The sequence below is a fragment of the Poromitra crassiceps genome (genome assembly GCF_964638095.1).
Source record: "Poromitra crassiceps genome assembly, chromosome: 12".
NCBI classification, from domain to species: Eukaryota; Metazoa; Chordata; class Actinopteri; order Beryciformes; family Melamphaidae; genus Poromitra; species Poromitra crassiceps.
Window position 1 is genome coordinate 31,876,848 of NC_139632.1, and position 25,835 is coordinate 31,902,682.

A 25,835-nucleotide genomic window follows, 5' to 3' on the forward strand; every position below is an offset into this window, starting at 1 on the left:
AGATGGTTTATTACACCATTCTTAATGGACCGGGCATGACTCATAAGCCTTGGGTTCATGAAACCTTTTTTTTTACAACTTGGTGCCTATTTTCAAATGCATTCCTTCAATGAAAAAATATGTTTTCTCAAATTACGGAAAATTTGATGCTTTGTTTACAGCTGTTAATTTCACCCGTTCATCAGCTAAAGTAATTCAGAGATATATGTCCTCAAATATTCATAAAAATTCTCAAATGATAATATTGATGTTACTTTTTTCTTACAATTTTAGCTTGTGAAAGTGTCCAATATGGTGAGTGTTGTTGTTTTCTTTTTTCTTTTCTTTTTTTAAACAGAATAATAAAATGAGCTTATTGAAAGGCTGTCCATATAGAACATGTAAAAATGACATTTTATTTTGGTAATATATTTCAGAGCCAGGTCTGAACTCGAGGAAAACCTATGAGTACCAGTATGTGGGAGTGATGAATTTTGGACGTGGCATGCCAAACCTGGCAGAGTCAGGCGTGAGGATGATGTGTAAGGTGAAGATATTTGGTGTGTCTGCACAAACCTTCATGCTTCAGGTAAGAAGCTAACAATTTAGAATATTGACATTTCTAAGCCTAACAAGCTATGAGTTCATGAATAACAAAGTTATTATCACATTATAAATATTGTAAGTGAGTAGGACACCATTTAGTAATGACATGATGTTAAATTAGTTTGTATCTGATTCACAGTAAATAATGTTATTCTATTTATCATTCATTTGTGTATTATAAAATATTTGTATGTAGCCTACATTTGATAAACATCCGCTAAAAAGTTGCACAGACCTTTCCAGCCCCTCATCAGTTTCATGTGAAACTGTTCAGCATGTAAATATTATTTTTGTACAGTACACCACCTTGATTTCATCAACAAAATGCAGAAACAACATATTAATGCAAGCATGAAAATAAGTTTGTCACTTGGCAGATTATGATTTCAAGTGCCTTCAAGTTTGGTTATTCAATGACTATAGTGTTGATAATAATATATTGTATAGGCTACTCTACTTCAGCTATACTTTAGCATGCAATGTAAAAAAGAATGTGGTAAACAGTAGTGTGTGCCAATCTCTCAACAGCACCTTTGCGCCATCTAGTGTTTGAAATATGCATGTATGTTGTATGCATGTATGCTGACATTTTGACATTGAACCATGAATAGACCCTTCTCACGGGGGCCATTTTGGGTCGAAAAGACAGGGTAAACACAGGTGCAAGCAAAACACTAATGAGGGTTTCCAACTTCCAATGATTGGAATTTGGAAACCCTCATTAGTGTGTTGCTTGCACCTGTGTTTACCCTGCCAATTTGACACAAAATGGCCCCCGTGAGAAGGGTCTATAGAGCATGCAGGAATGAGTCCGGAAATATATTTCCGGGTTCGTCAGGGGAAAACGGAATGGGGTTTTAGAATGGGGATTTCACTTAAATGCATAAAATAAGGTCTGTGGTTAACAAAAGTTTATGGGAGTGCAAATTTAACTTTTATGACTTTTGGAACGTAAATGCGTTTTTTTTTTTTTTGATTTTTAGAAAACGCTTCAAAAGGCTTAAAAGTTATTCACGTTTGTGAAGATTATCCTGCTCAACCCAAATCTGTGCTCCCATAAACCTTTGTTAACCACAGACCTTATGTTATGCATTTAAGTGTTTAAAAATACATCATCCCTGCAGTATATTTTCCGGTTTTACCTTTTTAAACATGAGGGGTCTTTGTTTAGAAACAACTGGATATGAGCCGTTTTTTCTGCCAGTGGGCGGGGGGTGCGGTAGCATGTATCGATAACAAGAAATGTGATAGGAAACTGCTTTAGCAAATCTTTAACCAAACTCCATTAAAAAACATGCCGTTTTAACAGGGTCCATTCCAACCATTCAGGCAATAACGAGGGGTGGCATTGTGGCAAAAATGAGCGCAGTCAAAATAGTGGTCGCACCGTCGTCAATCACTTTGGGTGATTTATTTTACAAGTGGCATTCAAGTCATATCTGACTAGTTTTAAATTTATTTCTCCCCACAAAAGTTAGGCTAGGCCTATGTCTCGATATAGGCTGTCAGTCAGTCAGCTCCTCTCCTCTCCTCTCCGCAGTGTGGATGCACAGTCACACAACACTGCCTGCCTCAAATGGCTGCCTCACACAATAGACTTGGCTGCATCCAACTTGAGAAAACTTCAGAAGAGACTAACGTTAGCGACAAATCTGGAGACTTTTTCTGACATGGGAATGATGGGATTATTACCAGCAAGCAGCAGTAAAAGCAGGCAATGACGATAGCTGGGTAAGTCCCGCTAGCATCGATGCTAAGTTAGCAAAGTAGCCTACAGCAAGAGGCAGCTGAAGCTAATTAATATGGATGTTAACATCCATATAATATATAGCCATGTGCTTGCGCGATGACATCATGTATTGGCGATGTCAAAGGGTGGCGATTGACGATCTGACTGAGGTCAAGATCGCGCAACTCTAGTAGGCTATCATCTCTCTTGTTGCATTTTTAAACTGGCAGATGGGGGATTCAACTTTTAGTTGTTTACTCACTGGCTATCTTCCAAATAATCCAGCCACGTAACTAACGCTACGTCCATTCATGAAAATAATGATGGGACATTAATGGTTTGTAAAGTGCCACCACGCGCCCACTCACACATCAGCTAGATGATCTGGATCATGAGCTGCCAGAGTTAAACAGCAGCCGCTTTCGCTATAATGCGGTTCCTATACCGGGGACCGAGATGAATATGATACGTACTCGCGGGAGTGCGCGTAGGCCGGCTAATTGTTGTTTAACATGCAGGCCAACCGGCTAGGAGCTGGTTATAATACGGATTCCACTGCATGTTAAGAAGTGGCTATTGTGTCACAACTTCCTGTTCGAAACGTCGGCTGTTTTACCTGCTCAAACTAGTCTGACTCACCTGGTCAAAACTAGTTGGACTCACATATGAGTCAGACTAGGTTTATGAGTCACAGGAAGTGTAGACACAATCAGAACTTCCGATTGTGTCTACACTTCCTGTTAAGTCTCTCAAGCCAGAATGTATCTTTTTCATAAGGTGAATCAGCCAGAAGATTAACCATATACCTCCGCTGAATATGTCATATGAATGATGCAACTGCTCATTTCATTCCCTGGTTCAAAGGTTTCAGATCTGACCTTTGAGGAGTTCAACGGTTTCCCTGGGAAGAATTCATTTGATGCCTCGCCAAAGCTCACCCAACGCATCGCCGCCCAGTTTGCCAAGCCCTTCATGTTCCAGTACGCCAACGGACGCATCAGCGACATCCACGCTCCTGCTGAGGTTTCTGACACGATTGTCAACATCGTGAGAGGGATACTTGGTTTCTTCCAAGTCACTGTCAAGACCACCCAGAGAGTCTACCAGCTGGAGGAGGTATGTGGTCCAATCACAACTGACAAATGATTAATTGCTCCACTCTCACCATAAAATCTCTAAAGTACGGGAAACATGTAAGTAAACAAGTAAATTTATTTTTGTCTGCAGGTTGGCATTCATGGATTGTGCCAGAGTAACTATGCAATCGAGGAAAACATGAAAACGAACGAGATGATCATCACTCAAGTTGTCGATGTCAGTAACTGCAGGGAGAAAGCAGCAATTTACCGGGGAATGGCTACGACGGTTGTCGACAAATTATCCAAAGAGGTCTGTTTATCTCACCGTGGCTAGATCTGATTCCACGATAGTAAATGAAATAATAGGCCGCAGTAGTCAATAATCTTTTTGTTTATTTGTGTCCTCCAAATCTAGAAAGGAGAATCTGTCTTTTCAACTGTGAGATATGTTTACACAGTCAGACCAATGGAAGAGCATGGGCTCGTTACCAGAGCCCACGCTCTGGAGCGCCAGCACTTCACTCCTTTCAATGTGAAGGGCGGCAGTTTCAAGATGCAAGCAACGTAAGCAATCTAATGTCATGTAATGTAATACAATCTGTCCACTCAGCTGCAATGCTCATCCAAAATGGACGCTTTAAATGTCCTCTCTTGCAGGAAGGAATTGGTGCTGCTCAGTGTTAGTGACACAGCTGTAAGCGTCACTGTCGGCCCCATGGAGAACAAGGGCAGCCTGGTGTACAGGTTTGCCGATAAGGACGCCATTATCCCCATTCTGATAGAGAACCTGGACGACCCTGTGCCAAAGGTAACAGTGATGGATACATTTCATCTGCATGAAGCATCAGAAAGAGGCAGGAAGTGCCTTCCAGAAAGACAGATAGAACAGTAGCAGCTGATGACAGATAAAAGGGGCAATCAATAAAATGGATGGATATGATGAAAACAAATATTAAATTTCAGCAATCAATATTTCAGAAAGACTAGAGTGGATTGTCTCGCAAAGAACCTACGTTTCCACACGGCCATAATGCATTTTTTTTAAATAAATGTCTAAGCATCACTTTCTCACAGGCTCTGCCTCGTGGCATCCATTTACCTCAACGTCCCTTTCGCCGCCGGCCTATATAACGGCGTTTCCATCCTACGTTGGTCAGAAATTCGGACCCTGACGAAGACATAGGCTCGAAACATACATTTTTAACTAGGTGGCTTGGTCCCGCTTCAGGAGGGCGGAGGTGGGCCTGTTCACCAATCGGCAGAACACACACTGTCCACTGTGGATCTACCTGTTCCCCCGCGGTGCCCCTCCACTGGCGAGTGGATGAGTTCACACACACGCCTTCCCTCCCCACTTGCTCATCCCCCTCCCTTTGGTGAGGGTGAGGACAGAGACACTGTCGATCATCCTGGTAGCCCCGGACCGCGTGATGGCACCGTGGTACACAGAGATGAGACAGATGCTGGCGGTCCCGCTCTGAAAGGTCCCCCAGTTTTGGGGGGCGGTGGCTCAAGCAGGAGGGACAATAGCAGTTGTGCCCCTCCTGAGGCAGCCGCTCAAGATCAGGCTCCTGAGAGGGACAGACTGATTTGACTGATGACGTTGTGTGGTGCACATCATCATCTAGTCTACTGTCTCCACGTACAGTACCGTACAGAACCTTGATCCTTTGAGCTACTCAATAGGATCTGTTCCATCAAGGTGTATGCGTCAGCGCAGCGGTCTCCTCTTGCCACGAGGGTTTTGGGGAGAAACTGGTGTTCAGCCATTTTCTCCTCAATCGTTTGGAGATCTTGGTCAAGGTGCCATTTTAACCCTTGGATCAGATTTAAAAACTCACTGAACTAGCAGCCAAAGAAAAACAAAGAACTCGGCCTGCGGCGGCGATAATGACCCTGGAAACCGGCAACATCTGTAGGTAAATGGATGCCACTAGGCGGAGCCTGGGAGACATATAATGAAGGTTACATATTGTAACTCTAGTTATATGATCACAGATGGAGCTTAGTGGTCGGTGACCTACCGCGCCATGGTTGCTAACTGTGATTGAAAAGTGGAACTTGGGCAGCATTACCGCTGCTTTTATGTGCTTCGCTTCACTCTAATTGGTTGAAATGCAAATTTCAGTGTACGATTCCTCTTTCGTGATATGTTGAGGCAAATGAATGTCACTAGGCTCCACCTGTGATCATATAACTAGAGTTATACGTAACCTTCGTTATCTCTTTTTATCTCCACAGGCTGTTGAAATTATTAAGCACTTAGCTCAAGCTAATATGTACCAGATTGATAGTTCAACAACTGAAGAAACCATGAAGTTATATCAGCTCCTCCGTGTGATACCCTTTGAAGGCCTTGAGGCAATGTGGAAGCAATTTGCAGGAAATGAGGAACACAGGTGAGTATTTAGCTAATGTCATACAGAGCTCATCTGTGGTCCATTTAGGACGCAGAACAATTCCCATCCCAAATCCTACAATATATAAAGAATGCAACCTTTTCAGCATTCAAGTAACAAATAAATCAAACCAACGGTAGTATACTGATGAAACGAGCAAGCAAACCCAATTGGTAAAATCTCAGTTTAAAGACACCTATCTTGCTTCTCTAATTTGACTTATTTCCAGTTGAAACATAATTTTGTGATGGGTGGGAGTTTGGGTGAAATGGGATGGGATTTTGATATAAAAATGCTAGAAGATACAAAATTGTGTAAAAGTTTTGACACTTATTGTTAAATAAGCGCACGTTATGATACAGATACCTATCTAACAAGGTGAAAGACATTTTTGTGACTTTAAAGTTATACTACGTAGGATTACTCCCCTGCAGGTGTAAAGCTAAATGACAAGTCTAAATCAAAACAAAGAATCTGTCTTAATTACTAAATAATTATGGGGCATCCGGGTAGTGTAGCGGGAGATTACCTGCCTACCAACACGGGGGTCGCAGGTTCGTATCCACGTTACCGCCGGCTTGGTCAGGCGTCCATACAGGCACGATTGGCTGTGCCTGAGGGTGGGAGGCCAGATTGGGGGTATGTGTCCTGTGTCCTGTCATGTGAGGCTGCAATAGCGCCTCCTCTGGTCGGTCAGGGCGCCTGGATGGGGTGGAAGTTGAACTGGTGGGAATAGCGTGATCCTCCCATGTGCTGCTACATCCTACCGGTGAAGCTCCCCGTCAGGTGAAAAGAAGCGGCTGGCAACTGCGCATGTGTCGGAGGAAGCATGGTGCTAGTCTCGGCACTCCCCAGATCGGCAGAGGGTGGAGCAGCGACCAGGGCAGCCAATAGGGCAGCATGGGGATAAATTGGCCAAGTATATTTGGGGAGAAAATGTGGAAAAATCAGGGAGGGAAACAAAATAATTACTTTTATTATCCAGTCATATGTAAAGTAATCAAATTACTTTTGAGACTAGTAACTGTAACTAATTACTACTTTTCAGTAACTTGTGTGAATATTTCAGTGTAGCACATTTATATTGATGAATGGTATTTTCACAGTGTCAGTGTAATGAAAAGCTACATATGAGCCTGACTTTATCAAATCTTTATGTTTTATTGTTTCCTTTTCACCCCAATCCCCCCCCCCCCCCCCCTATCATCATCCTCATTTAAGCTACACAAGTGATAAGACCATTGAATCTCTGTTTCACGCATCGTATCTTCTTTCACCTTGTGGTTGATAGACGTTGGTTTCTGGACATGATCGTTGAGGTCAACGATGCCCGAGTCCTGAAGTTCCTGGAGCTGAGGTTCAAGGCTGGAGACGTGTCTGCCGCTGAAGCTTTGGAAACCCTTCTGCTGGCATTTAACCATCTCGAAGCTTGCCCTGAATTGGTCGAGATGGCTAAAGTGAGCTCTCACTGAAGAAGGAGAAGCCATTTTTTCACAGTGTAGGAACATGATATCACGGGCAGTCTCTCTATAACAAATGAGAGATGCTGAAATGTATAAAGGAAATTGTTTCACCATCAATCGTAAGTAATAGAACAGGCTTTCTGTGGGAAATCCCAGAGCCGTATATACTGTATAGAAGAGTCGCGACATCTCCATTCACTCCAATGGACCAGTTTGTTACTCTCAAGAGTTCCAGGAAGTAAGGTCCTGGATTAAGCAGCACTGTGAAGTTGCAGCAAAATGGACAGTTTGTGTTGTACTTTGAAAGTTTTTATTTTTTTAATCAAATTGTACATTATCATCTTTATTTTAGCATTCAAAAGTAGCGCGAGACCCCTTCCTGGCTGTTCATTGGCTAATGAGTCACGCATTTTTGGTCCTCCGCTGACGCCACTCTCTCTCTAAATTGCATCTGGGAAATCCAGATGGCAAACAAAGTTAAAAAAATGATTGTCTCTTCTTTTCTAGGAGTTCCTGACCATGCCCTTCAGTCAATCCAATACGTATGTGTGGCACACTGTGGTGCTTGCCTACGGTTCCCTGGTGAATAAGTTCTGTTCCTATAACACACCTTGTCCAGTAGCTGCTGTCCAGGTAATCAAACAAAGCCAGAACTCCATTTTCTCTCATAAATATTTGAGACATCCAGTGACATGAGATAAGCATTTACTTTGAAGCTTAAAGGATAAGGCTGGTGTTTTTTAATGCATTGCTTAACGTCAACAAATCATAAGAAAATAACAAAATCAATGCATTCTCTACTCCTACTTACTTTCTCACATCCCACGTACCGTTTTATCCATCAACCTGGGCGTCATTGGCTCCACTTGTAAGCTAAAAATCTTTGAAATACAGATCACAAAGACAGTTTTGATTAATTGACTACTACTGTTACCATGAAAATTCAGACTGTTGTAGTTTTTAGCTAATCTAATTCAAATACATCTAATTCAGCTACATGGATGAGACTTGTTGGCAAAACAAAATCATTGCAGATTTACATATTTTCATAGGATTTGTTGACGTAAGCAATGAATGAAAGAAACACCAGCCTTATCCTTAAAGAGGACAAGACACATTTGTTCATGACTCTAGTTGATTTGCATTTCACCTCAGACAGGACAGGACACTGCTTCCAAGTCTGAAATGTATCTCGATTTGCTAGAAAGATGAACAACATGTCAACTTTTCTCCAACTAGTGCGTTGCTGGAGTACAGGCTAGTTCGTTATTTTGACTTCTAACAGGGTCACAGCATACTGTTGTGTTTCTGACTTGGATTGTGGTTGTTTTGATTCATCAAAACATTCAACATTGTTACTACTGTGCTGTACAGTCAAGCTAGTGGCATCATCTAGCAGCGCCCTAGATGGCGAAAAGCTGAAATGTTCATCTGTCGAGCAAATCTAGGCACATTTCAGACTTGAAAGCAGAGTCCTGTCTTGTCTGAAGTGAAATTCAAATGAACTAGAGTCATATGATCAGATGTTTCATGTCCTCTTTAAATATATAGGTATACTATGCGAGTGGTTCTCAAATTTTTTCACATGAAGGACCCCTAAACTGACACAAATTAGACCCCCATTTGATAGGATTTTGTCCCATGGTCCCCCATATGATAATAATATTGATGCTTTTTAGATGTTTTATTAGGCTACAGAAAGTGTAGCCTAATAGAAACCCATGACCAAAATAGTCACTGTGTTATGAATGGAATTATAGCGAAAATAAAGTACCCCCCTTTTGGCTGGGGACCCCCTGGAACCCCCTCAAGGACCCCTGGGGGTCCCCGGACCCCCATTTTGAGAACCACTGGACTATGCAACTATATACTATGCAACATTAACCATTAAATCTTCTTCTTCTCATCATCGCGTCAGCTAAATTCCTAACATGTAACATGTAAATGTGATAAATATGTGTTTCTGTTTGGTTGACCTGCATGCTAGCCTCTGCTGGACATGGCCCTGGAGGGTCTGAGGAAGGCCAGTGATGCAGACATGGTGCTTGCTCTGAAAGCCCTGGGGAACGCCGGTCATCCAGGCAGCATGAAAACCATCATGCGCTTCCTCCCTGGAGTGGCTGCCACGCCCGTGCAGCTCCGCCCCCATGTGCTCAGTGCTGCCGTGCAGGCTATGAGACTCATAGCTGTCAGAGACCCTCACAGGGTAAGAGCAAGGGATACTGTGCAGTTAGCACTGGACGTTTTATAGACACTCAATTACCAAAGCAATATAGTTTGTCTTCATATTCAAGATTCAAGATTCAATAGTTTATTGCCATATCAATGAAACATTGATTATAATTTGTCTCGATGGGGGCGTAGTAGTAGACAAAACAATTACAATGACAAACACACATCAATCAATACAAATACACATTGCTATATAAACATATCAAAATACTCGAGGTCAAAAGTGTACTATATGCAAAAACATAATGCAATACTGACAGAGGAAGTAGGCTGCAGAGTAGCCACGGGTGTCTGGTGCAATTACAAAGTGTTTGGTGCATTAAAATGTGTATGGTGCATTAAAAACAAACCACTAGGGGACAGTTAAATTGGGTTCATGGACTGAACTGTTGAGGAGCAGCTAGGCCTCACTGCTTGAGGGTAGAGCTGTTGCGCAGAGACGAGTAGTTATAATAATCTGTAACCCTTTTCAACATATTTATGCTATAAACATGATCTGTATCCCATCGCCTACTCTGAAAATTCAGAAAGTTCTCTCCAATTCAGAATAAGAGCACGGACATACTGATGACAGCTGTCCGTTGTCCGTCAGATTTCCGTCCAGTTTAACTTTTTTCTGGACGGGCGGATTTGTCACCGTCCATTTAGCCAATCAGAGTGGAGAAGTGACAAGAAAGATTGAGAGAGAGAGACAAAGGTTCTGGGCCACAATCAAACCCAGGACATTGCGTTTACATGCCTAGACAATAGAGAGCCGCAGGAACGAGTCCGGAAATCATCGATGCTAACAGTCCTGGTTCTTCACTGTTTTCGCCTATGGGAGTTTTGAATGGGTTTTTGGCGCGATGCTTCTAATAATCTCTCTGGGCAATGCTGGCTTAATCAAACGCGAACCAGTGTTTAGTAATATCATCTTCACACACGAGGACCACTTTTATGAGTTAATGCCGTTAAAAGGGCGGCTAGCTAGCAAACGGCTAAATGAGACTACACTGTTGAGTTGATGGGGATATATACGTCAATAATGTCACCACTTCAAAGGACGAACACGGAAATTCTCTTTCCCTCACCTGGTTCAGCCCCGTTCAGCCCGGGGTAATCAGTGCACACATCAACAACAGTCCAGGTTGAGTGCTGACGTGAGGTGGAAGCCTATGCGACAGTGTGTAGTTCTGGATTAGCTTAGCTCGAGCTTTTTACTTCTAGGGCTCGCATTTACGCTACAAAACTCATGAAAGTGGTCCTCATGTGTGAAGATTATCCGACTGAACTCTGGTTTGCGTTTGATTAATCTTGCGTTGCCCAGAGACCGTATTTGAAGCATCGCGGCAAAAACCCATTCAAAACTCCCATAGACAGAAACAGTGAAGAACCAGGAAGTCCGGGACTTCCGCGTTCTGACTACAAAAATACATCATCCCTGCGGCTCTCTATTGCAAGAAATTTAGTGAGATTGTACTGCTTGCAATAGAGTATCGCAGGGATGACGTATTTTTGTAAGGCCAACCCTGAAGTTAGCATTGTGCTGGGTTCCCTCATGTGGAACCCAATTGGTTTTTTTGTATGGGGATTTTGGTTAGATGCCTGAAATAAGGTCTGTGGTTCACACAAGTTTATGAAACGGAGACCTTTCTGTTCAGCAAGACAATCTTCACAAATTAACACCACTTTTATGATTTTTGAAGTGTAAATATGATCGCCAAAAAACCTATACAAAAACACCCATTGACTTGGAGACGAGGGAACCTGGCGATGACAACTTCCGGGTGTTGCTCATTCCTGTGGCACTCTAGAATGAGATTTCGGAATTCACCCTAGTCTCGCAGTAGCCAGACGTAGATACGATACATCTACGTCTGGAAGACAACTCTGAAAAGTGGTTAACGCCTGCCCCCCAAAGAGACGTGACAGACATATGAATTGACCAACCACAGACAGCATAACAGCCCAGCCAATCAGATTTTGCCACAGGCTTCCTGATGGCGGAACCCGGAAATTTGACTTGTGATTCAGACCCTGCATTGCTGGAACCATGCTGACGTAAGACGTTGGGTCTGACCACGTCCACGTGAGACTAAATTCACACCATGGTGGGTACGTGGTAGAATGCGTTAGCTAAAGCCCGCTTCCTCTTCGATTCCTTAACAATAAAACACTTGTGCTTTCAGGTCCAGGACGTCACCATGAGTCTGTTCGTGCAGAAGGACCTCCCTGTGGAGCTGCGCATGCTGGCCTTCGTGATGCTGTTTGAGACGAAGCCGCCGATGGCTCTGGTGTCCACGGTGACCGTACACCTACTGGAGGAGACAGACCTCAATGTTGCCAGTTTTGCATATTCCTACATGAGGAGTGTTGCCAGATCCAGCAGTCCAGACAATCACTTCCTGTGAGTGTAGCAATGCTACCATGTTTGGTTGATGATCACATTTCATATGAGATTCAATGGTGTTCTGCTTTTGATTTTTATCATTGAAACTTTTTTTCTTCGTGTGCTCTCTGCCATAGCTCAATAGCCTGCAATGTGGCCGTGAAAATCCTGGCCCCGAAATTCGGTCGCCTCAGTTATCGTTACAGCAAAGCGTTGCGCATGGATTGGTTTAATGGTATGTTCACACAGAGCAGCAGCACAACTGTCAGTTTTTAAGCAGTTTTCCCTGACATCTCTGAAAACTTTATATGACAATTTCCGTGTCTTTTTCGTTCCAGATGATTTCCTAATTGGCACAGCATCAGAAGTCCTCATGCTGAGAAGTGCAACAAGCATCCTCCCTACTGAGTTCTTGATGAAAGGAAAGTTCTACTTCATTGGTAGAATTCTGCAGCTCTTGGAGGTACAATGACGTTCAATACTTTAGCATGTTAATGGGCACCTCTCTACCTACCTACCTACGTCTCACTCACTTTTCCATTTGTGCTAAAGCTGGGTATCCGTGCTGACGGAATTAAGGAACTGTTTGGCGCCAACATCCCTGGATTACAAGGAGATCTTAGTTTGAGCGACTTCCAAGCTGTTTTCAATGTGGTGAGTTTATGACTGATCCTTTCAGCTTAGATATGATCCATGTTTATTTCTATATATTTTTTGGCTGTCTGACGATTGAAATGTGCCTGCTCATATTTTGGCCATACGCTTCCGTACTTCTATATATGGTTCTCGTAGTACGAGAGCAGACTCCGTTTTCCCCTGTCCCACCATTTCCGCCTTTTGGGAGATTGACTGGGGATAAGATGGCGGCCATAGCCGCGGAGCAGCGAGAGGACAGCTTGTAACGGATTCTATGTTTGAGGATGCCTGAGGAAGAGGGCGTAGAGCTCACCCCTGTGTGTGAAGTCACCAGTACGGAGATGGTAGAGGAACCACAGGAACCGAGGGAGTTGCTTACACAGGAGAAGTGGGAGCAGCTAAAGAAACAATTTCCTGATATTTTTTATGAACCTGCAGAGCAACAGAGACAGGCAGATGAGTGACAATGGAAAAGGAAAGACAACAAGGCTGAGTGCTTGCTACCTGAAGCTCAGCCTGAGGAGCTGGAGCGACCCCCAAAGTGCCGGGGTGGTCTAACAGTAGTAACCACAGTGAAGAGCTCACTGAGGATTCTCAGGTAGAGTCACAGACAACCACTGATGAGGAGGCTGAGGCCATAACAGTTGATGTATGAGACAGAGCTGTGGAAGTAGTGGTTGAATAAAAGAATAAAGAGACAGCAGTGGTCAGAGCCCGCGGGTGACACGGTACAGGCAACTTCAGAGAAGGAAGAATCAGAGAAGGCTTGTGAGGAGCTCGGCACGGTGGCTGAGGTCGACTGTGGGACGGAGTCACCCACTAGCAGTTCTCCTGAGCCACAGAAAGCAGAGACTGAAAAGTCAAACATCAGTCTGTATTCCACCCAGAACTTACAGCACATCAGTGATGAGACGTTTCCATCTTTTCTCGTGCCTGTGGCTGAAGTTAGAGGTGAAACGGATGAGGATGGTCAGATGAAGTCATGTGATTCCCAGAGAGAGTTGAAGACGTTATGGAGCAATGAGGCTCTCAAGGAGGAAACCAGTGGTCACCTCATCAGTAAGGAGAGATTGGTGTCAGTTGAGAGGTCTCATAGCAGCCCTACAGCCATAGGCCTGCTATGAGATCGTACTTCTATATATGGTTCTTCTTGTAGTACGAGAGCAGGCCCCCTGTTTAACCCCTGTTCACCATTTCCGCCTTTTGGAGATTGACTAGGGCTAAGATGGCGGCCATAGCCGCGGAGTAGCAAGAGGACAGCTTGTAACGGATTCTATGTTTTTGCAACGCCCTTTTGTCTCTGTGGAGTATTTTCTTTTCTGTCCCGTGTTTATGGGACCCTGAACTGTTGGGGATTACATCTGATCCCTCACTCACCCAATTGACAGACCTGGCTGAGGGTCGCAATGTTCCTGGAAGCTACCTCCGCCAGGCACCAGGCTAGCAAGTGAGCAGCTGCATTCAGTGGTCAACAGCCTATTATTGTTTTCTTTCTCATGTTACTGTAGCATCATGCCAGTTGACCCCAGACACATGAGATACCAGCCTGATTAGGAATATTGAAATAACTGGGCAGCGGATACGTGACACGAGATATGTCTAAAGTCTCTCAAAAGTTACTCTTAAAGTTACTCAATGTTCAGCTTTTGTCTTGGGTTGAGTAATAAAGTTGTGTCATTTTCAGCTCCAAAAGTGGGAGACTTTGCCTGAAGACACGCCTGTTCTGTCTGCCCATTCACGCGCCTCTGGACAGGAGTGGTTCTTTGCTGATCTGCACAAAGGGTTCATTCATGAGGTCATCAAGGTGAGATGAAGGCATCATCATAACAATTAACCATTGGACTCATATGATCCAATGTATCAATAGAGAGCGAAAGTCATGCCCACTTTTACTCGGATAAAAAATAAAATATATATTTTTTTGGTCCAAGTGAAATGTTCTACTACATGTATGGCAGTGATACTCAACTTGCGGCCCGGGGCCAGATGCGGCCCGCGACAGGGTGCAGAGTGGCCCCCCAACCATTTTCTAATTCATAATGAAAACTATTACTAACTACTGAGTATCCCTGTACTATGGTCTCTCGTGATTCCAAATATGTCTGAATCGCTTGGTTTGACAATGTACAGTAAAAGTACTATTTTTATAAGCATTTAAAGAAATGTGTATGGAAAAAACAATGGCCGATGAAATATCTTCATGCGTCTGCCTAAACCTCTCCATAAAGCATGAATTATGGTCTCTACAGTATGTCGAAGACAGTTCAGTTGACACAATGACCCTAACTTACATCATGTCACAGTGTGCCAAACCTGTTCCATGCTGCTCTCTTGTGATCGTTCTGCTATGCAGGCTGTCAACCCTTCTGCAGGCAGAGAAAGCCCTGTCTGGGCTATGATTGAGAACCTCCAGAGGGGCATTTCATGGCACAAAACCAAGCCATTCCTGATCTTTGAGACTCGCTACTTCCAAGCCACCACCCTGGGTCTCCCGCTGGAGATCAGCAAATATATGGAAACCGTCAACGGCATCACAGTTAATGGTGAGGTTCTCCAATCCAACAGGATATGAAACAGCCACACAAATCTGATCAGTGTTGATGTGTCATGAGAATCATCCTTTTTATTTGATCTAAACCATGATGAGCAAATGTTTTTCTTGATTCTTCTTTATTTCTTCTCATGCAGCCAAGGCCTCAGTAAATCCACCGCTAACCGAGCATCTTGGACAACTCCTGACTTCTGAAATTTCCCTGGAGACTGACGGCTTTGTTGGGTAAATTATATTCAATGTTCGCTGATGTGTCGACATAATTAAATGATCCAAAACATGTGATTTGAAAAGATGGCTCAAGATTAAATCATTTCCGCAAACGTTATAGTCGTTTTCTGCTTTCTTTGTAGACCCTTTATTGTCTCTCCATCTCCATTGAACCCAATTAAAACGGATTTAAAACGATCGAATTCAATTCTATTTCATAGTTTCACCACGGATTTCTGGGTTTTCCACGGGATCAACACAGAGCTGTTCCAGTGTGGCATTGAGCTGAAGAGTAAATTTCCAGTCGCCATCCCATGGAAGTTTACCGCCAAAATGAATATCAGAGAACAGAAGTTTGAGCTTGACTTCCCTGCTTGCAATAAAGAGTTTGAACTCGTCTCCATCACGTATGTTTAGCGGTTGCATTATACAATTATGTTTCAGTTCTACGAGTTCTCCGCGGTGCAGCCGATATGCCTATTCGACTTTCCCTTTCCGTCCCACAGCTCCAATGTGTACGCAGTCTCGAGGAACATCGAGGAGCCCGCTTTGGCTAAGATGACCCCACTGATGCCCAACGCCATGGACGCCAACGATGAAGTCGTCAACATGGCCCCCACAGTTGTGAAATCGGAGTCTGAGGTACAATCAGACGGTTCGGCAGGAGGTTACGGGTTCTTGAAGATTCACAGAACTCAAAAAATGTCTCTTTCAATCCAATCGAACAGATCGTGACATCAAACGTCTGGCATCCAAAAGCCACGATGTGCGCCGAGAGCAACATTTACGGAGCGAGTCTCTGTGTGGAATCTGAGCTGAAGAGAGAGTATTACCATGAGGAGTACCCGCTGTACTATTTCCTGGGATACACTGACTTGGCATGTAAAGTTGTCCCAGGTACATACAAGTACACAACAAGTCCAGTATGGTTTCAGAATGAGAAGCACTCCAGGTGTGTTTACATGTTGCCTTGGTGACACGGTCATCAATTCAGCAAAGTAAAAAAAAAAAAAAAAAGTATTGACAGATCCAGCATACTTTTTGAGTGTAAGGAAAGAAAAGGACAGAAAAATAAAGGTGCAAAATGGAAAAGAAATATGGTTCTTCGGAAGGATGGCAGAAGAACCATTTGGTTGCACAAAGAACCTTTCAGACCGAGGTTCTTTAAGGAACCAATCCCGCCCTCCTTTGCTTAGACACCTGAATTGGATTTGTGTTAACTGCCTCATGTATAGGCTCATTTGCACTTGCCCTATACTGTAACACTGTAACGAGCGTGGGGTGAGCACACTGGCCCTATACTGTAACACTGTAACGAGCGTGGGGTGAGCACACTGGCCCTATACTGTAACACTGTAACGAGCGTGGGGTGAGCACACTGGCCCTATACTGTAACACTGTAACGAGCGTGGGGTGAGCACACTGGCCCTATACTGTAACACTGTAACGAGCATGGGGTGTGCACACTGGCCCTATACTGTAACACTGTAACGAGCGTGGGGTGAGCACACTAGCCCTATACTGTAACACTGTAACGAGCATGGGGTGTGCACACTGGCCCTATACTGTAACACTGTAATGAGCGTGGGGTGATCACACTGGCCCTATACTGTAACACTGTAACGAGCGTGGGGTGAGCACACTGGCCCTATACTGTAACACTGTAACGAGCGTGGGGTGAGCACACTGGCCCTATACTGTAACACTGTAACGAGCGTGGGGTGAGCACACTGGCCCTATACTGTAACACTGTAACGAGCGTGGGGTGACCACACTGGCCCTTGGCCACAGGGAACCGTATTAAAATGTTCCTGAAAGGTTCTTTGTGGAACCATAAATGGTTCTCTTGGCATCACTCATTCAACCTTTTTCTGTTCCAGTTTGCACCTTTATTGCTGCGTTGACAGTAGCTCATGCAACAAAGAAACAGTAGATTTCCCTCACTGTCGATGCCTTCAATCATCACGTGTCTCCTTCATCAGCCCACGCTGTCAAACCTGTTGACAAAATCCACTTCGAGGTTGACGCCGGCCCAAGCAGGCATCCAATCCAGAGCGTGCGCCAACTTCTTGAAACTCTGAGGAGGCTTTCCAAGGTATTTGGCTACGCTTGTTGTTATTATCACAGCACCTGTTCTGTCATGTTCCCCATTCAAATTCTCTGAATCGTTATTGATTTATGTTTACAGGAAGCCACCAATCATTTCAACGTCTCCTCGGATTCAGCCTCAAGCAGCAGAAGGTCTCGTCGCAGTCGCCCCGACAACGTAACACAAGTACGCTAAAGCATGATGCAATGGACAGTTTTCAGCCATGCAAACACTTAATTCTTAATTCTGAATATAGCATATTTGTTTTTCTCTCCCTTAAATGGTTTTTGTTTGATTCTTACCTCATTGCCCTGGCCACAACCGATGCATCACTCAACCATACAGGATATGATGCACCTACCATGAAACCTACCTAATGAACAGTTTCCTATTGCGTTCCTCAGGTGTGGGACTCCACACCTGAAGCTGTGTTCAACATCAAAGCCCTGGCCATCAGCGGCAGCACCAAGCCTGAGGGTTACGTCGCAGCGCTCTACTACACGCCAGAGGCAGGCGTGGAGAACGTCCAGCTGATCGTGTCCCAGTTTGGAGAAGAAAACAACTGGAAGATGTGCACTGATGCCACTTTGAATGAGCTCCATGCAGAGGCTAAGGTAATACATACATGTAGATTTGATTTATTCACATGTGTATTTTGATATGTTCAAGGTTCAGGGTGACTTTATTTGTCTGGGGTTAGAGGGGGTTAATGCTGCATTACACACAGACAATACATTAAAAGACACATTGGTGACACATTATCGCATTGCAAAATACAATAAGTTACAGTGCAATAGGTTACAAACGATACTAGTGTATCTCACATAACAGCAAACAAGCGAAGGTTCATGTTTTATCTATGAACCCTGCAATTTGGAGAGGCTGCTTCCATGACTGATCTCTTGTGTGTCTGGACTAGGCGCACATGAGATGGGGAGCTGAATGTCAGACCTATGAATTGTCAATGAAGGCTGCCACTCTACATCTGCCCGGCTCCAAGCCAACACTCAAGGCCAAGGTGCACTGGACCAAGATCCCAGACGCCATGGCGGAGATAGGCAGAAGGTGAGCTGCGTCGTATATGGGGGGCAGTTTGGTTGTATTGTGATGGGAGGTACTGTCATAGGCAGAAGGTCAGCTGCTTCTTATAACGGGGCAGTATTGTATTGTGATGGGAGGTAATAAATAAATACATAAATAAATACATAAATACATCAATAGAATGCCTCCATATTGATAGTTTGGCGTCTTTTCAAGTCAACTTGGCATTTTGGGGCTTGGATCAGATTTACATTTGAAAGTTGGTCACCATTCACTTTGTGTAGCAGCAGTAGCGGCTGGTGCATTTTTGTCCAGGGAGGGCTATACGATGGGGTTGAAATCGATATGATAATCATAAGGATTCTTCTCAATATCAATATCATATGTTTCACGTATGCAAAATCAGTGTTCATCTCATTGAACTGAATGGTGATGTCAAACAAACCTTATATTTTCAAATAATATTCCTGCCATACCTCATTTGATCAGTTTTTAAGTAGCATTTGCTTGTCATCATCAATTTAGACAGCAGAAATGTCACTATTAAAATAACTTCATATCATCACGATGATTCCACTGAAAGACAACAATAATAGGCTATTGAATTATCGTCCACTCCAGCCCTAAATCAAGCAAGTAGTAACGGACGTTACTAGCTACTAGAAACGTCTGAAAAAGACCCAAGTGTATTTTCTTCCTCTGTCTGTAGCCTGTTGTTTAATGGCGAGCTCAGGGTGATCTGGTCCAAGCTCTTTCACTCGATGCTTCTCCTGTAAAGTCCGTCTCTCAAACGGCGTAATTTTGAGTGACTTCACAGAATTTTCTTTCTCCATTCTTGCAAAACGTCTTTTGTGTTTTATGGCAGTTGAAAACAAACTTCTTTGCTTCGCGCGCGTGCTACAGGAAGACAACAAAGCCGTCGGCGTGGGACTGCTACTAGTGCTTATATATACTGAGTCGCTACGTCGCTACCCATCTACGTAGCCTAGCCTACGTCACGACACTCACTCTACCTGACCCCTCCACCTGGTCGCTAGATACGTGCGCCCAGAGCCCTCCCAAATCCCTTTGTTTTTGAGAGTGAACAGCGCATGTGCAACTACACAGATCCTGATACTCTAATGATCTGCACTGGTGGAAACCGGAAGTAAACCGGAAGTCCCCGGACAGCGTCCGTGGCAATTCGGTGCAAGAAAATATTGACCCAAAAACAGTAGCCTACACATGTAGATCATTATGAATCTACATATTTATTGCAGATTATATACTCACTATCTAATATTCACCTCGCTCATAAAAAAAAATATATATATATATAACGTTTTATTTTCCCAGCCAGGTACTCTTGCTCCATGTGGCTATACAGTAGGTGGGGAGGCGCCCTGGCACCCTCTAGTGGCCGGCCGCCACTATGTAGCAGAATGCTGTAACTGTGTTTCCCTGGAAAACTCCACAAATGTTTTCTCCTTCCCTGTTCTCTTCTCCCCCACATTTCCCATTCCCTCCCCACCTCCTCCCTTTCCCTGCTCTCTCCTCCCCCACATCCCCCGCTCTCCCTCCCCCCTCCCTTCTCCTGCTCTCTCCTCTTTCTTCCTTCCCCTGCTCCTTCCCCACCTCCTATACTCCCCAACATTTCCCATTCCATCCCCACCTCATCACTTTTCTGCTCTCTCCTCCCCCACATCCCCTGCTCTCCCTCCCATGCACCCTCCCCACCTCCTCCCTTTGTTCTTTGTTTTTTGTCAGCTAGAATTAGCTAGACATATTTTCTGTGAAGCCCTCTGAGACATGCTTGTGAATTAGGGCTATACAAATAAACTTGACTTGACTTGAGTAAAAAAAACTTCACCCGACTCTTCCCCCATCATGGGGCTGAGTAGATCATATGACTTTTGATCATTCATTTTCATTTTTGGGTGAACTTTTCCTTTAATGCTTGACTAGAGCGAGGGGGAAACAGACTCTAGAGTGTTTTGTGATTCTGACAGACACAAACGGCCACATTTTGCTGCAAAAACTCCTCTTCTTCTTTATTTCTACCTTCCCTAGAGTTGAACGATACATCCCAGGCATGGCTTTCTTCCTCGGCTTCTACCAGCAACATGAGATCAACGCCAAGCAGGAGGTTTCTGCATCCGTTGTTGCTGCCTCAGCAGACAGCATTGATATGAAGCTGAAATTCCCAGAGGTATGGGAGGAAATATTCACGACCAACTTTATATTTGAATGCCTAAATCCTAAATCCTAGCATTGCATATAATTGACATGGTTGTGTCGTTTTTGTGTCTTGTCAGTATACTGTATACCGCCAGGCTATTCCTATTCCAATGCCGGTTGCCAGTTTTCAACCCAACACAACAATGGACAGCTTTGGAGATGCGTAAAGACATGTGAGCAACACAAGCCAGCTTGATTGAGCATAACTGAATGTTCCTCCTCACTGTATGAGTATGCATGTGTGTAAATGACAGTTTTCTGAGCACAACTGACAAGCAAAACGAAGCAAAGAGCTACGCCGCTTTAGCTCGTTTTCTAAAATGTGTTTTGCATTGCAGAAAGACAACACAGCCCAGATGGGAGCCAGATGTCTCTTTCACAGAGATAACGGCAAAACCAAAATCTCAACCGCCACTCAACCGCCACGCCAAACGTCACGATCATAAAAGACGCATCAGTAATCCGTCAGAAGACAGTAGTTTGGAAATAATCTGCAAAGGTCCAGATTTACTCAGTTGAAAGCATGTAAATATTGAACACCCTCCTTTGAAGAATTATTCTAAATTTGTGTTTGTCCCAAAATATTGTATCTTCATAGTGAATCGGCCGAGAAATGTTTAAGCAAATTTTTGCTTTTTGAGTCAGATTAAAATGCAGAACAGCATCTGTTCTTGAGTTTTCTTTGACTTTAACATCACTACTTCTAACTATATTTCCACGAGTTCCATTTCTACTTTCTACTTCTACTAAAATATGCACTCGCTAAGATTAAAGACTATATAGAATGGATTCTAAAGGTGTCTCTCACTGACCGCTTGAGCAAAAATACTTGTGATAACAAATTACTGATATTCTATTGATATAAGCATAAACGGAGCTCATTGATAAATATCACACACTATTTGTCAAGTTACACAACGATCAGTACTGATGAAATCCTTGGAAATCATCATAAACTTGCTTCAAATCGAATCATGTAATCTCAATAGAGTGAGCTCTGTAGTGGTTAATTGGTTAAATAGAATGTAATTAGCCTGACATTCGATTTGCGAAAACTGATTTTACTTCAATTATGTGAGAGATGGGAGGAGACTTGATACCCCCCCCCCAAAAAAACAGTGCAAATGCTGAAGCTGCCAAGTGTGTCTACCTGCCAGGCTTATGATGAAGACTGATAAATGAGCTCCTGTAGTATTCAAATGCCATTAATGTGGTTGGAAAAATAGTGAAAGTTGGAATAAGGTGGGTGTCTGTGAATGAGAAGGTTAGTTTCCTGCTCTGTTTGGAGGCTTTCTGATGTGTACGGACTGGATGACCTACAACACTGTGTGTTGGCTAAGCTGATCCAACACGACTCCTGGTTACTTTGGCAGCAGTGCAGAAAGTCATCACGCCCTCAACGTTTAGAGCCACAGAGCACTGCATGCCCTTCAATGCAAAGTGTCCAGTTTATGGGATGTTTGGACTACATTGTTTCAATATTTAAATATTCTTGCACAGTTATTCATACGGATGTGAAATATAGCCATCTTGCATTGTGATTGTGATTTGTTATTGATAAGGATGTGAATATAACCGTCGTGATTGTGATTTGCTCACATCATATTATAACTGAGCCATATACAGGGTTGCCACGGGTTCCTTGAAAGTTTGTGAATTTGAGAGAGAAAAAAATCAAAGTTCTTTTGATATATATATATATATTTAAGCAATATCACACGAGAGGGAGTGCATTGTTGGCTAATATTGGCACTGCTGTGATTCGGTCGCAGGCACGAGGCCGCAGGCCGAGTGCCGAAGATAATCACAGCAGTGCCAATATTAGCCAACAATGCACAACCTCGAGTGTGATATTGCTTTTATACAACAGTTCTATTAAACAAAGCTGATTAAAAAAATGACAAAAAGCTGAGAAAATAGATGATTTCTGTATTTATTCCTCCGTCAACAAAAATAGTCCCCCCAGCTTTCCCTTTGCAGAAAATGTAGCCTAATCAGCCTAATTAACTGCAGGCTGTCTACTTTACTACTGTCTACTCTACAGCTGTGAAGCGTTTTGTTGATTAGAGCAGCTGTGAAGCGGAGTGATCTACACACAGTGAAGCGCCAGTGCATTATCGTGAAATATAGGCACTCGTAAGATCCCTCTTGTCCAATCAAATTGCTCGGCCGGAACTACCTGTTGTATAAATATATATATATATATATATATATATATATATATATATATATATATATATATATATATATATATATATATATAAATAAAAGTGTAACACAGCACATTTGAGAAGTGTTCACACATTCAAGCCTCTCTCTCTCTTTTTAATCGTTGTCTGTGAGCTTCTGTAAAGCTGTTAGTTCTCATAAACATTCTCAGTGTTGTAACAGTGATGAACCTTGATCCCTGTCTCTCAAACTAGGTCGTATTGGGTCCTTGAATTTGAGGAAATTGGGCCTGGAAAGTCCTTGATTTTGATGTAGGTGTGGGAACCCTGAGTCATAGCAAATGGGATGTGTCACTATAGCCAAAGACAATGATTGCACCCTAACCAAAGAGTGATGTCCTAACTACTTTGTGACTCCACCTCACCTCCCTGTGCTGGTTTAGCCAGATGGTGTTGAATTGCAGAGGAAAGACATGGCCATCAAAGGCTGAACAGGATGAGCACATTATAATGATGTCATTATGTTCCATTCACATGTCTAATATCCTGCGGGTTTTTAAAGTGCTGCTTGACAGGCTGATTGCAGATGTGTTCTGGTCCGACGTGGAGAGTGACCTGCCGCAGACAGCCGAGGACACCGAGGCCATGCTGACCTTGTGCTGACATGACATCGCCAGGTGAATCCAACTGGCACAGAAAGCATTAGCCAATGATAGAGCAGCTCATTTGGAGGAGCAGGAACAGCATTAGCCAATGATAGAGCAGCTCATTTGGAGGAGCAGGAATAGCATTAGCCAATGATAGAGCAGCTCATTTGGCGGAGCAGGAATAGCATTAGCCAATGATAGATCAGCTCATTTGGAGGAGCAGGAAGAGGCCGTCCCCTCCGTTTCACTGTTGCTCACTCTGATTGGGCCGTGTCATTAGAGAGACTATCAGCCATGTGAGGAGAGCTGATCATGTAGGCAGCTAGAGCTATCACTCTATATTAGTGGATAGATAGATAGATAGATAGATCGATCGATACATAGATACATAGATAGACTCAAAACATACAATTCATGAAGTAAATGCATCATGTTCACAATTGATAGAGCTAATATCCAAAATGTAATGACAGCATGTTTTGTATAACAGGAGTTCAACATGTTTATATGGCCTCTTATGACAGCAGCTGCACAAACTGGGGAAACAGTGGAAGAGAAAAGTTGCTGATGGGTGGTATATACAGTATCATATATATATGATATATATATATATATATATAGTATTTATTCAGTATCATGACAAAAGGTCATGGTAACTGAAAATCCACCATTTCAAAAAACAGCAACCTGCTACTACAAAATGTTTTGGGAGATTTGTCCCCCCCTAAAGATGGCACTGTATGTAAATTAAGCATTAATAACCTTTTCCATAATGGACATAATATAGAGTCTTGGCAATTAACCTCCTTCTACATTCTCTGATATGCTGCATATGGCTTTTGGAGCCAAGTAAAATCTAATTTTGAAACATTAAAAAGTCAATGAAAAAAATATACTGAGGTTGCAACCTTGTATATTCTCGCTCTTGCATTGGCAACAGAGGGTGCGCAATTCTCTGGTATGTCTTAGTGTCTGTGTATATTGTGTGTGTGTGTGTGTGTGTGTGTGTGTGTGTGTGTGTGTGTGTGTGTGTGTGTGTGTGTGTGTGTGTGTGTGTGTGTGTGTGTGTGTGTGTGTCTGTGTGTGTGCGTGTTAGTGTGTGTTTGAGTTTGAGCACTAGAGGACAGTGTTTACCAGACATGAAAATATCCCTGGCACACTGCTAAGGCCTGGCAGGGCGAGGGTTAGCACAGAGTGCACTACTGTATGCAGTGGCTGTTGACATTTTGAGGAAAATAAATATATGTTTGCACTATCACAGTTTAGGGTGACCGTAACTCTCTGGATTGCAAAGACAGGACACACATTAGTCCAATATGAAACATGCAAATATATTATATATCATCAGTAGTACTGATGATATGACATCATCTATGACATCATCTTGCTCTTATGACATCACCTATGACATCATCAGTGGCACAAAAACAAATAGACAGACAGAGATTGCCCACTTTCCCTTTATGTATGTATATATATATATATAAATATATATATATATACATACATACATATAATATATCATCAGTATATCACTGATGATGGGAAAGATTCTCCCATCATTCCCAAAAGTGCTGCAACAATCTGACAATGCTGGAAACTAACGAAAGGTTTTTAAGCGATTTAATTTCATGGCTCAGAAAAGCACGAGACACACGCTTTGTAATCTTGTTGGCTGTGCTGACAAGGCATCCGCAAACATTGTTTACCACGTAGAGTAGGCCTATCCAAGGGATGACACTTATCCTGTCTTAGTCATATTTGGTTTTCTGCCTAAAATGGTCATGTTCAAGGGATATGCAAATTAGTGTACAATATACAAAGGAGCTCCTGGGAATAATGCTCCGACGCTAGCGGGGTTTTTATTTCTGTCATATCTCAGTGGCTACAGATTGCTTATTAGCCAGGGAAGCTGCTCCTAAATCAGCTGAAGATTATTGCATGACACCTCCAGGAGGCTGGAGTTCTGGCATCGCACCTTCTACTTAGCTCACACATCTTCTCACCCACTAATTGCCAACCTCACCCTCACTCTCAACAAATGATTGTGTTGCTATAACTGTTTCCTCAACGGCTCTGTAGTGTCAAGTGATACAAAAAATAATAAAGAGAGGAAAAGCATGATCTTGGAATCTTCAGGGAGCTTAGGCTATAGCAAAATCCCTCTTTCGAAATATTAGCATAATGATATAACTATTTTTCCTGTATTAATTGAGATTATAATGTGTGATCATTAGGCTATATGTAATATTTGCGTAACGCTTTAGAATACGCGCCACAAATTACCCTGTAAGTACAAGTATGTGAGGAAGAGGTTTAACATTCTTACTATAGTGCTGATTAGATTCTGATTTGCTATTTGAGCACTCATTATAGTTGGCATGCAGCCTCTCCTCTCTCCTCCACTCAGGTGAGCTCCAT

General features: G+C 43.1%; 1 protein-coding gene across 1 annotated transcript; it reads left to right on the forward strand.

Annotated features, from left to right (window-relative positions):
* The first annotated feature begins 469 nt into the window (after positions 1-469).
* Positions 470-21,063, forward strand: vtg3 (vitellogenin 3, phosvitinless). The gene is made up of 26 exons (XM_083647333.1): positions 470-568; positions 3,179-3,430; positions 3,542-3,703; positions 3,809-3,957; positions 4,051-4,201; positions 5,635-5,792; positions 7,084-7,249; positions 7,763-7,888; positions 9,243-9,461; positions 11,656-11,873; positions 11,993-12,090; positions 12,194-12,318; positions 12,408-12,509; positions 14,176-14,295; positions 14,845-15,034; positions 15,180-15,267; positions 15,474-15,659; positions 15,759-15,894; positions 15,981-16,149; positions 17,235-17,347; positions 17,441-17,527; positions 17,746-17,955; positions 18,261-18,406; positions 20,432-20,570; positions 20,677-20,772; positions 20,938-21,063. The coding sequence occupies exons 1-25, from the start codon at positions 485-487 to the stop codon at positions 20,764-20,766; spliced, it is 3,684 nt and encodes a 1,227-aa protein (XP_083503459.1). The 5' UTR covers positions 470-484; the 3' UTR covers positions 20,767-20,772; positions 20,938-21,063.
* Positions 21,064-25,835: the final 4,772 nt, after the last annotated feature.